This window comes from Acanthisitta chloris, unplaced genomic scaffold (genome assembly GCF_000695815.1).
Source record: "Acanthisitta chloris isolate BGI_N310 unplaced genomic scaffold, ASM69581v1 scaffold5121, whole genome shotgun sequence".
In the NCBI taxonomy this organism is placed as follows: Eukaryota; Metazoa; Chordata; class Aves; order Passeriformes; family Acanthisittidae; genus Acanthisitta; species Acanthisitta chloris.
This window is the reverse complement of record NW_008657550.1, coordinates 81,632-94,807: the sequence shown is the minus strand read 5'-3', so window position 1 is coordinate 94,807 and position 13,176 is coordinate 81,632. Positions and strand designations below refer to the sequence as shown.

The following is a 13,176-nucleotide window of genomic DNA, read 5'->3' as shown; positions in this document are numbered from 1 at the left end:
ATATAATTATTTTTTCCTCCACTGGAAAAAGTCTAATTCTTTCTACATTTAATTCTCATCTAATTCTTTCTACAATCAGGAAATATGAAAAACCCAGGAATATCTAGATATTTGGAGACTGCTTGAAACATACAGGAATATTTAGGCAGAGTGGAGTTTTGTGACACCTAGACTAGGTCAGGCTCTCTCTTTGTAGCCAACAAGAACAGAACAATACTTTCAGAATCTACTTTACTTAAGACATGGGTTTGAGCTAGGAGAGCAGTAAGATGTCTCTCTCAGTTGACTTGAGAGACTCTAGACACCTATTTTCTGCTAGAAATGCATCTTCTGGGCATCTAAAGACAGGTGAGAGAAATCTGAAGTACAAACCTTTATATAGTTTTTTAGTGCTTGTTGTTCTTGCTGTGATAGCCTCTGGGACCCTGTTCTTTGCTAAGAGATCATTTTAGAAGGTGCTGTACAATTAAGAACCAACAGATGTTTTTTCCCCCTAGGAGGTGTATAGTTGAAAAACAAGATAAAAGAGGGGCACAGATTAAAAAGGAATAGCAAATGTAGATAATAAGGGCAAAATAAATAGGGCTAGCTTACTGCACTGAAATGTTTTGTACTCATCAAAGAAAAGAAGATCCAGAAACAGCTCTGCAAATGTATACTGGCCACTTTCCCTTTAAAAAACCAAAACCTAAATACTTTGAAAATTTACCAATTGATAGGTGAAATTCATTTCCAGGGGTTGAGGGAGTCCTGGTCATATTTTGAAGAGTGGATGAAAGACAGGGAGGGGCTCTACATATCCAAAAAAGGGAAACAAGTGTTGTGACTGATCAGCCAGACCTGACATGAAAATTTTAAGAAAGATAGGGAGTTGTATTTCTATTAGCAATGCCAGGCATACAGACCCATTATAAATGTCTGGGACTTCATGTGATTTATTAGATAAGTAAGGTTTAGATAGTCCTGTTCTTTGTGTGTGAGACCACTTTACTTCCTCAGCACATGTGATTTATTTCACCACCCTCTTGACATCTTCAGTATGGAAGTCTGAGTTATTTGCTCTAGGCTTTATTTAGAGAAAATGAAGAAAAGCAGACATTTGTGGGCTTTTGTGGGTGTAATCCATTTTAGATAAGTAATACAGGATTAAATTAATATCCTGGAAATGCCCATTTATCTCCATATGCTATCAGGGAAATGTGTCTGACTAGCTTCAATGACATCAAAGTGAATTTCCCAAATTCAATGAAAATGACCATAAAAATAAGATATTTTGGGGGTGAAGGAGGCTAGTAAATCAACTCTAGTAAATATTCAAGTATTTACATGCCTTTCTTAGGTCTTATTTTGACTTTCAGCCTAATACTTAATTTTCTGATTAGGGTAACAAGGCATTTCATTTCAGCATAGTGCTAATATGAATTCTGAGAACACAGTAGTACATGGTAAACTGAGAACAGCTCACAAATAAACCTCCAGTTTTTTCTTCTCAAAGGTCGATACTGAGGTCAGTAATATGAGAGAACTTGACTGATCACTGGGTGAGGGGTCAGAGTGCACTCTCAGCAAGTTTGCATGTCATACAACCTCAGAAGAGGAGCTCACACGCCAGGTGGTTGTGCTGCCACTGAGAGGGACTTCAACAGGCTGGAGAAATGAGCCAATAGGAACCTCATGAAGTTCAGCAACGAGAAACACCATGTCATGACTCTGAGAAAGCATAGTCCCATACATTAGTGCATGCTGGGGACTGAGAGGATGGAACTCAGCTTTGTAGATAAAGATCTGAGGGTTCTGCTAGACAGTAAGCTGGATATGAGCCAGCAATGTACCTTTGTAGCAAAGGTGACCACCTGCATCCTGGGCTGCAGAAGATGAAGTGAATCAAGAGAGGTGATTCTTAACTTCTCCTCAGCACTGATGGAGTGGTATGTCCAGTTCCAGGCTCACCAATACAAGAGACAAATAAACATACTACAGCAAATCCAGAGAGGACCTACCAAGATGACTAGGGGATTGCAGAGTTTATCAGTATGTGCAAATATCTGATAGGAGTATTTAAAGATGATGGAACCAGAAACTTCCCGGCAGTGTCCAGGGAAAGGCTGAGAGGCAGTGGAGACAAATTGCAATACAAGAAATTCTATTTAAACTTGAGAAAAAATTCCTTTGTGATGAGAGTGATCAAATACTGAAACAGCTTACCCAGAGAGGTTGGGGAGTCTGCATCTTTGGATACATTCAAACCCAAATGGACCCAGTACTGAACAGCCTGCCCTAAGTGACCCTGCTCTGAGCAGGAAGACTGAACTCGATAATGGTTCCATTCCTATGGAAGACTGGACCAGGTGATAGTTTTTGAGGTCACTTCCAACCTGAGGTGTCTGTGATTCTATGAAATTAACTATAGGAAAAATTTATGAGGTGTAATGATGGCATCTCTATTCACAGAATTGTTATTACAGGATATGACATTCTGAATCATTCACTCAGGGCTATAGACAGCTTTGTACTTGAATGGGGAGTTGATTCAGGAGGTTTCAATGTATATTAGGCAGAGAGAAGAATGACAAGCTTAATAGGATATAGTCTTTCACTTATGATCCATTGTTCACTGATCATCTGCATGTAACCTTTTCATTAGTAATGGTTATAATGACTATGCTACTGACACTTGCTTCCTCATATAGCAATTAGCAGTTCCCACTCTAATTAATTAACCTATCATATCTGTCAAGAAGTAAAGTAATAAAAATCTCTTTTTGTGCCTTTCCAGTGTAAACAGCACACAACCTTAGTACAGTTTTGGTTGTACAGGATCTCTGAAGTTCATCAGGTCCAACACCATGTTCAACCTCATGGCTGTTGTAAAAGAGTCAATCTCTGCTTTTTCCCTTTCCAACTTAGTGGCTCTTTGTTAGGCTTACTCCATTTTGATAATGTCCTTCTTGTACTAGGACTCCAGAACTGGACACATTAGCCCTGGCACGATCTTCAGAATTGCTGAAAAAGTAGGTAAACCCACTAGTTTCAGTATTTGCACTATGTAGTGACTAATACAGTGCAGTATGTGGTTAGCCTTCACTGTTGAAAGGAAGCACTGATGACTCTTGAGCAACTTGTCCTGAAATCAAGTTGGAAAAGACCTATAGGATAAGCCCTGCCCATCACAGGGGTTTTGGATCTGTAAGATCCCTTCAGCCCAAGCCATTCTATGATCATCAAGTTCAACCTCTAGGTGTTTTTACTACAGTTGCTCCCTAGATAATTGGTTTCTCCCAATCATTTGCATTCAGATCTCTTCAATCAAACCACATCTTCAGTTTTTTGAGATTAATCTGAATGACAGCCTTATTACCCAGCATATAGACAGCTTCCTGCAATTTGGTGTCAGTCCCAAACTTGTTGATGGTGTGTTCCTTTCCATATAATTACAAACCAACAAATCACATTACTATTTCATCTGGCAGAGCCAATGCACTGGTGTCCTAGGGTTTGAAAAGCAAAGACTTGTTCTGAAGGCTTCACAGGGACTAGTGTAGGAGCTGAGTGAATACAAGGAGGGAAGGATTGAATATAAATGGAAAAATAAGAATATTTGATATAAAAGCGGACAATGACAGCTGCTCTGGTCAGCAATTACTTGAGACTGAATGTGTCAGAAACAGTCAATATGCATACAAATGCCCTTCTGGTCTGGCAGTGTTTCCACCCATTCTCATCTCACCCTTTGTACTCAGAAATGACAAAACAAATATGTGGTTTAAATTTACATTTAAATATGTGTTTAATTTTTACTGTGTTAGTGCACACAGTAATCCTTTAATCTTTATCCAATATTGGGCAAAAGTATAAATTACAGAAATATCCTTGTCTCCTTCTTTGACTTTTACAGTATAAGACGGATGTAAAGAAGCCACAGTTCACAGCATGAACAGGAACTTGGCCCAAGAATTTTTAAACCCCCATGGAAAAATCAATAGGCAAGATTCCATCTTGGTTACAACCATGTCGATCTGGAGACACCTCAGGAGCCAGCTGAGTTTATTTGCATTGCTGGAGATTAAGATCAAGTCCTACTGCAACTGGATTTGTCAATCATTAGCAGAAAGCTTTGCACCTGGTGTTCCCATTGACTGCAAATTTCACAAGTAAGGAGTAATACATCCAAAACCCATTTCAGGGTATTCTATCTCTTCCAGTACAAGAAGTAAGAGGAAATGAAAATGGAACACAAGCAATCTGCTTTTTGGAAGAATTTGCACTTGAAAAATGTACTGTTCTGTCTGGTCATTACTTGGATTTTGTAACACCTGTGACGTTGAGTCACCTTGTCCTATCAGGAAACAGAAGAGCTATAAATCACCCTCCAGTGAAGAATTTCAGTCACTTCCACAACCACCTGAAGAAGGACAGAAGAAACTTCTGATCTTCCTGAAACCAAAAGGTAGGATTTATACTGATATGTTGGCTTAAAATATTGTGATTTTTTTAATGTATTAAAGTGCAATGTATTGTCAAAAGACTTCTTGGACAATTTAGGACAGTCATAGAAAAATAATTTTATCCAGTGAAAAATAAATATTACATAGGTAATAATGTAACCAAGCTGAGGGAAAAAAAAGGAGATAATATTGATGAACAATCAAAAATAGATGAAAAACAACATGTATGCAAGAAAGCAACATCTCAGCAGATTACATGTCCATAGAGAAACAGAGACAGTCAAACAATGAATGGGATATATATTTGGTCAGTATATTCTATTGGTATATGTTACCATCACCACCTATTTTCAGAGTGGGGAACATACTACCTCATGTAATTCACTCCTCTTCTTCAAGGTGGCTGCTAAGTAGGACTTTGTGCAATAATACTGAACAAGTGGAATGACAGAGACATTCCATTTCAGGTCTTTTTCAAGGATAATAAAAAATAATGGGGTTGTTCTTTTGTAATGGATATTCAATAGTAAGAATAATTTAGGATACACCTATTTCATTATTTTTTTTAGATGGAGAGATGGGAAAAACATATTCACACGAGTTTGCCAAACTCATACAAACTAGGGATGCTAAAGCACCATCTTTTAGTGGCAGATCCCTGCACACAGATGGATTTGCAGGAAAGTCAGTAAGATTTGGCACATGTCCTGATTTATGTTTGATTGAGGGGGAACGGGGGAGGGGGGAAGAGAGACTGATTTTAGGACCAGTGCCTAGAAATTAATGCAGAGCAATTAAATTTACATCTCATAAACTGTAAGCATTTGGTTAAAATCAGTGGGATTGACAAAAGTGTGTTAATATCCTGGAGTGGGAAACCCACTGGGTATTAAAAAGCATTCCACAGGCATTTTGAAACTTGTATCATGTATTAAATTACCAATTATATTAATAAGTTAATTCATAGGAAATATTACAGTGAATGAATACTTTGCCCATGTCTCTAAGTTAGCTTCTTCAGTTTGCTTTGCAAAATAGAAAGCTTCACAATTTTAGTGAAGTTATTTTTCCTTTCAAATGTGTTTTACACGCAAAAGGGGTTGTTTTCCTATTTGCATATCTTCACATTTTGCACTCAGAAGACATATTTTTGCTTGTAACTTGAGTACAGCTAAAAATAATCATCACGTCTATTTAATTTATAGTTAAAATTAAGTGAAAAGAATAATTTTTTCTTTATCTTGGGAGTATAATCTTTTGTTGCTGAACACCCAGGTCAGATACACTGCAAAGTTTTGGAATGTCTCTGAGAAATAAGTGTCAGAAAGGTTAGCAAGAAGAGATTTCTGTGACCCTAAAATTCTTCAAGGAGGTGCAAACAATGTCAAAAATTAAACATAAGTGATACACAGCAATACCAAGAACAGGGAATCAATGACTTATACTGTTAATTACCAGTATGTTTTCCCCTGAATCAAATATATCTTTCCTCAACTACAAGTGTTTGGAACAAACCACTCCATTTTTAAGGCTTTGAATGTTTAATTGTACAGATGTGATCAACCTGGTCAGTATTTTGGCCCCTGAGCTACAGCTGCCCATAGTCACAGAGCACTTAAATGGGCTTTGCTGTTTATCAGAGGTGGAGCAACATCTCTGCCTACAACCTGGGGACTGTGGGTCACCTCCAGTGCAAAGTAAGCAAGCTGGTGAGGAACAGGGACCTTGTTGTACTAGTTGGAAAGGTGTAGTTTTTCTTACCCACATGTTCTCCACAAGTACAAGTGTTGTCCAGAGCACCTTGTGTTTTATATAAACTGGTTGCCTTGAGGTAAACGGGCTTTACTTAATATGGAAAGATCAGCAAACCCTATTGGCCTTTCCCCAAGAATAATTCAAAACTAAAACCAGCAGCCCCACAAAACCAAACAAGTTAAGCTAATAGTATATTTCCGTGGTAGCATGGCTATAAACTCTCTTGGAGTGGGAGGCTGGGAAAAATGCCAAAAGAAGTAAATTCCACTCTAGTCACCTGTTTGCCTGCCCAAGGTAGCTACACAGAAACAATCTGAATGTAACTCATATGACTGATTGCAATCAGATACCTGAACTTTGCAGTGACCTCCTGGGTCGCTGGAGTGGGATGGTCGTACAGGATTTCTGTGGTGCTTTGAACCTCTGAAGCAAGTGGAGTTCTGGAGTGCAGTGTCTGGTGGTTGCTTCTTCAATTAGAATCATAGATTCATAGAATATCCTGAGTTGAAAGAGAACCACAAGGATCATCAAAGTCCTATTCCTGGCCCTTCACAGGACAACCCCATGAATCACACCATTAGAGAAGGCTCTAATTTCTGAGATGAAGCATCTCATTTTTGCTATGATGGTCATCAAGTGAGGGTTTTGAATCCTGAACTGGACACCTGAGTGTAGATGACTGCACGTGGACTCAGTGTCTAATTCCTCTTTCAACCAATGCACTCCAGTCAAAGCAGGCAATGGGGAGTAGGGGAGTTTCAGACTAACCTAGACATGGAAAAAAGCTCAAAGCAGCATCCCATCCCACAGTTTGGCAATGAGCAGAAGGATCCTTACAGGAAGGGCAGCATAACTACCTGCAATTTCAGGTGAAGGTATTTGGCCAGGATTACAATAGGAAGTATGAGTTATAAAAAGCAGTTGGTTCATTTGGAAATGCTGAGGGAGAATTAATTGATTTTTGTGCTTCTAGAAATGGGACAAGGAGAGGAGGAAAGAAATAAAACATTACATTGCTGCTTGAGCAACAGCCAGGAAACACACAGGAGAAAGTTGCATTATATATTCAGAGAAATGAAAGCACTGTAAAAAATAAATTAAATCCTCATTCTTCATTTTTCAGAGATGATTCTGGCAGTGGTGTTCCTGTGTCTCACAGCTGTGCTGCCTCCATCCACTGGAGAGGTATGATCCGCACTTTGTACTCAGAAAGTTTGAATGAGCCCTGAGGCACTTGTGGTGTGACTGCATATGGCTTTTCCTGTGCACACCAATCATGTGCAGAAAGAGTCTGATCAGATATCTAGGATCTGGAAAGCATTTATCCTTGAAGTCTGCTTCATTTCAAAGCAAAAGACTGGTTCCACACTTGCACACAAAGCCATCTATACACTCAATGTTACTTATGGGTTGGGTCAGAGAGAACTATTTTCCAGAAGCTTACACACACAGATCCACTAATCTGGATCTCCCAGAGATCCAGCCTTCTTCCTATTGATTCTTCACAGGTTTACAAACAGCACTTACCTAATTCTCTTCCTTTCTCATCCTACATGTCCTGAGCTATGCGCCTCTCCTTTTGCTCACAGACCCATCCTCTCAACATATATCCCTGATTTCCCTCAAACAGCTAGAATAACATATGGAACACACAGTCAGAGTGGTCCCTCCCAAACGACGCTTAGTCTGAAGCTTGAAGTTTGCTACTTCTGCTTCAGACATGTTAATGTGACTGAAGGCTTGACTAGTTTTCCCTCTAGTTCTTAAATCTCTGCTCTTCATGCTGCAGTCTAGAAGACTAGTTGAGAATGGATGTACAGGGAAGGCTGAGTTCTTCACATGGCTCTTTTATAATTAGAGAACACATGAAAAGTTTGAGAAATGCTATCAGTTAAGGCAGAATTGGAAGAAAATCTATGACATGAAAAGTATAGACACAATTTTCTATTCAGTGGGATATCTTTATCAAGTACCTAAGGAGGTCTGTGATGATCCTGTGATTAAACACCAGGTTCCTTCAATTTGAAAACCCATTGATAGGCATGGTTAAATACTGAGGAAGTGGATCACACTATAACCACATTCATGTCTTCAGCTGTTTTTTAGATCTTGTTTCCTCAAAACCTCTTGTGGGAAGTTATAATAATATAAATTTAGGCAACAGAATCAGATTTATTTACTAAGTTTACAGGCACATGAAGCATTTTAGGATATCTCAGCCTTCCACAGAGGGTTGGCAGATACAGTACAGGTATCCATGTTATTGCTAAGCTCCAAGCTGTGCAACCAGTAAAATTCTGTTCCAAATGGAAGCATCCCTAGAGATATTTAGGAGATAAAGCATATCACAGAACCTCCTCCATCACAAGGATCATCTCCTTGATTGATGCTGGTATTTTGTTATTGTAATATCTTAATGTTTCCTAGACAGGTTACAGGACTCAGTTGCATTCAAATAAAACAGAACTATAACATGTTCTTTCAATATAGGAACCTGAAGGTCTCGATGCTCTGTCACCTAGCAGAGCAGATCAGCAAAAGCTGATTGTTGACAGACATAATGCCCTCAGGAGAAGTGTACAGCCAACGGCCAGCAACATGATGAAGATGGTAAGTTGTGGGCTGCAAATTTGATATTTTTTTATTTTAAAACCCTAACCCTAGCCCTAACCCTAACCCCAGCCCTAACCCTAACCAGTTAGGGTTAGGATTAGGGTTAGGGTTTAAAATGATACTATTAGTTTTTATCTCTGTAAAAACAATAAAATATTAATTTTAAAAATCACAATCGTCACACATTCACTCTCCAGACCTTTCATAAGGATTGAGCATGGGCAAAGAGAAACTAAGAGAAACACATAGCTGGGCAGGTGGTAATAAAAAAAAGCCAGGACATTTTTTTGGTGTGTGAACAATAATGTCTCTTTCTCTAGGAGGAAAGTGAAAAGAAGAAGGAGCCATAACATTATGCATTTCGTTCTGATACATACGTTAGCAGTCTTCACAGTGTCTATTCCCTGGTTGCATAGTAACTTTGTTCCTACCCATCCTTTCTACACCTTCAAAAGGGGATAAAAAGGATTTTGTATTGGATTTTTTTTTCCTGATTTCAAATGTTATTTCAAAATGTTATTCCTATGTGAGAGGCTATTCATAGGTACATGTCTGAATGACTAATATTTTCTTCTTTCATTAAGGAATGGAGTCCTCTGGCTGCAAAGAATGCCCAAAAATGGGCCAATCAATGTACTTTAGGCCACAGTCCTCCTAATCAGAGGACTACTGGTAAGCAAAGCAGGAGTGTAATTGAATAATGTCACAAGTTAATGATATGACTTCTTTGGTTTTTGTTTGTTGAGGGTTTTTTTAATATCAAATTTGTATTCAATATTTGATTTGTTCGTCATGGGACAAAGATAAATTTCTAGGTATAAACCTGAGCAGTAAATCAGAAAAGTTCAATCCCATTCTAATCCCAATAGCATCAGTTTTACATGGGTATATCCCATTTTCTACAGTCGATGAAAAAATTCATAGTGCTAAAGCATATTCTCCCAAAATACTCATCAGAATAAAAAGAGGATCTAGATGCAGTTTAGTACAGAAACCAGCCAGCATGTGTTAAATCATACTGTCAGGAAAGAAAGGGGTAAAGGGTGAAGGTCCAAGACTGGCTGGTGGTGTTAAGCATAATTTCTAAGACAAACTTCATAGTTTTAAAATCCCCTGGCAGCCTGCAACCTATAGCTGTCTTTGAGGTTCAGATTAGCACTTCAATCATTGGATATTGAAGTTGGAGCTATACTCCAGTGTAGTGTTGGCTCACTTCTTTCTACACCATATCTAAGATGTGGACAGTCCTTCTGTTCCCATACTTTTTGCCTAAAACCTGTATCCTCTGGATTTTGCTAAGGTGAATTCCATATGAGAACTAATGCATAACAGAGTAGGCTTGGACCTGAATAAAAACAGTAGGTGAGGACAGTGTAGACACCTTCTTGTGCAACAAGAGTGTGATTGGGATTATTAGGATTTCCCCAAGATTACTGGGCTGTGACCTGAATAATGACTAGGTTGTTAATACCCCAATGGCAAAATTACAGTCATGAACCTGTGGTGCACATGTGCAGATAGATGTATCTACAGTCATATAGAAGATCTGTCAGCAACCAAACTACCAGTCAAACAGGCCATACTACAAACTGGTCAAGTGACAACTTCAGTATTAACAGAGGATGATGTCACTGGACTGGAAAAAACCCACCCCAATGCTCCATCTGGGATGAGAACTTCCATGAAAATTATCCCACCTTTTGCTGTTTGTTCTTTTTTCTCAAATGTGAATCCTTATGTATTTCTCAGGATCTTTCTCTTTTCAGACGTACTATGTGGTGAAAACCTCTTCATGTCATCTGCCCCATTCTCATGGTCAAATGTTCTTCAGGCCTGGTACGATGAGAAGAAAAATTTCAAATATGGAACAGGAGCAAAAACAAAAGGTGCTGTGATTGGCCATTACACTCAGGTAGATGCATTATATATATATATACATATATATATATTTCAGGCTGAATAAATAAACATCTAGATGTTAGCTAAGCAAGTTTTACACACTTGTTATGTTGAAAGGAAATAAGTGCAATGGAGACATGAGAGGTTTTTTCTGACAAAACAAGATGAAAATGTTCAAAGTAATGATACTAAAAATGACAATAATAGGCTAAGTGTCTTTATGGAGTAAAGGCAGTAAACATACTGGTATTACAGAATCACAGAATCAATCACATTGAAAAAGACCTCTGAGATCATGTCCAAACCATGACATAACACCAACATGTCAACTAGACCATGGCACTAAGTGCCACGTCCAGTCTCTCCTGAAACACCTCCAGGGACAGTGACTCCACCACCTCCCTGGGCAGTCTGTTCCAAGGTCTAATCACCCTTTCTGTGAAGTATTTCAAGACTTCAGGAAGAAACAACTTATTTGGTTTTTTACCATATGAAAATTGACCAGACACCGGAAAAACAGGGTTATTAAAGCATCAGCAAAGAAAAGTAAGTAGGTTTGTTGCAGTCTACAAAGTTCCAGTGACTCGGAGAGCTTCCAGTCAGACAATGGCCTATCATAACCTCCTTTGTTCACCTGCACAAAACACAGGATACAAAATTTTACATCATGATTCCTACATCAAGAGTTTTCATTGAATGAAAACATACATAATTAAGACAGTTTAACTCATAGGTTTTTATATATATGTGTGTGATAAATTATTATCATTATATTCTTGATATTCTTTGGTATAATAGGGATGAAAGCAGGGGGAAATAGTTTTCAGCAAGCCAGGACTCATATTTTACTCTAAAGGGTAAATAAAGTGGCTTAATATCATTGCAAATGTTTCTGTAATGCATATTGCATTTAAATGGTTTTCAAATGTATGTTTTTCATTCTCCCATGATTTTTATTCTTATACCTACAGATGGTTTGGCACAATTCTTATAAAGTTGGATGTGGTCTCGCTTTCTGTAGCAACAGTAGATACAGATTCTTTTATGTCTGCCAGTACTGTCCCATGTATGTATTGCTTCTACTTTTGGAATTTCTTATTACATTATCAAAATTAGTCAGAAGACTGTGAATTTGTAATAGGGCACATCACCTACAGCTGAGGAATAGGTTTAAAGAGTGTATTAGGAATATGAAAAGGCAGAAATATATTCATCAAGAGTTGTCAAGCAACAAAAGCATAAAACACATATAAGCAACACTGATTACAGATTAAATTTAATTTGCCTACAAATCCTCTTTTTCATAATAGTAAATCTGAAATACTCTACTTGAAATCTCAGTTCAGAAAGGCAGATCCATTTGTACAGTACAGTGAAGACTATAATTAATACCAAAAACTTTAGTGGGAATTTTAAAGTAGAGTGATGATTTCATATACTGCCTAAAATTAATTTCCACATTCACAATGTAATATCTGGTAGTGGGTTGACTTGACAGGCCATCAGTGGCCCACTCAGCCTCTCTATGAATCTTCTCCTCAATAGGACAGGGGAATTAAAGTATGACAAAAAGTTCATAGATTAAAATAAGGGCAGAGGAGATCACTCACCAGTTACTGTCATGGGAAAACCAGACTCGACTTGGAGAAGTTAACTCAATTTATTACCAATCAAATCAGAGTAGGATAATAAGAAATATAACCAAATCTAGAAACACCCATCCACCCTTCCCTTAATTCCAAGCTCAACTTCATCCCTCAGCAGCACAATGGGATAGGAATATGGGCTCCAGTCTGTTCATTATACATTGTCTCTGTCACTCCTTCCTCCTCATGCTCTTCCCCTGCTCCAGTGTGGGGTCCCTCCATGGGAGACATTCTGCTCTGAACTTTAGTGCGTGCCCTTCCACAAGCTGCAGTTCTTCATAAACTGCTCCAAGGTGGTCCACTTCCATGGAGTACAGTCCTTCAGGAATGGACTACTCCAGCACAGGTCCCCCAGAGGGCCACAAGTCCTGCCAGGAGCCTGCTCCAGTGTGACGGCCCCACGGGGTCACAGGTCCAGCCAGGAGCTTGCTCCAGTGCAGCCTTCCCAGGGGATCACAGCCTTCTTCAGGCATCCTCCTGCTTCAGCATGGTGTCCTCTGGGGTCTGCAGGTGGATCTCTGCTCCCTCATGGACCTCCATGGACTGAGAGGCACAGCTGTCTCACCATGGTCTGCACCATAGGCTGCTCCAGTGCCTGGAGCACCTCCTGCCCCTCCTTTTTCATTGACCTCGATGTATGCAGAGTTATTTCTTCCCCTCCTTTCTTCTGGTTCCGGTTGCACAGCAGTTTTTACCCTTCCTTAAATATGTTATCACAGAGGTGTTACCACCATCACTGGTGGGCTCAGCTTTGAGCAGCAGCAGGTCCCACCTGGAGCAGGTTAGCACTGGCTCTGTCTGAAACAGGGAGCTTCTGG

General features: G+C 39.1%; 1 protein-coding gene across 1 annotated transcript in view; it reads left to right on the top strand.

The window, feature by feature from the left end:
* The first annotated feature begins 4,008 nt into the window (after positions 1 to 4,008).
* Positions 4,009 to 13,176, top strand: part of CRISP2 (cysteine-rich secretory protein 2) — a 44,683-nt gene continuing 35,515 nt past the window's right edge. Inside the window, exons 1-6 of the mRNA XM_009084750.1 lie at positions 4,009 to 4,151; positions 4,344 to 4,447; positions 7,324 to 7,385; positions 8,691 to 8,810; positions 9,398 to 9,485; positions 10,580 to 10,725. Coding sequence (XP_009082998.1) covers positions 4,009 to 4,151; positions 4,344 to 4,447; positions 7,324 to 7,385; positions 8,691 to 8,810; positions 9,398 to 9,485; positions 10,580 to 10,725 — 663 coding nt within the window. The remainder of the gene's footprint in view (positions 4,152 to 4,343; positions 4,448 to 7,323; positions 7,386 to 8,690; positions 8,811 to 9,397; positions 9,486 to 10,579; positions 10,726 to 13,176) is intronic.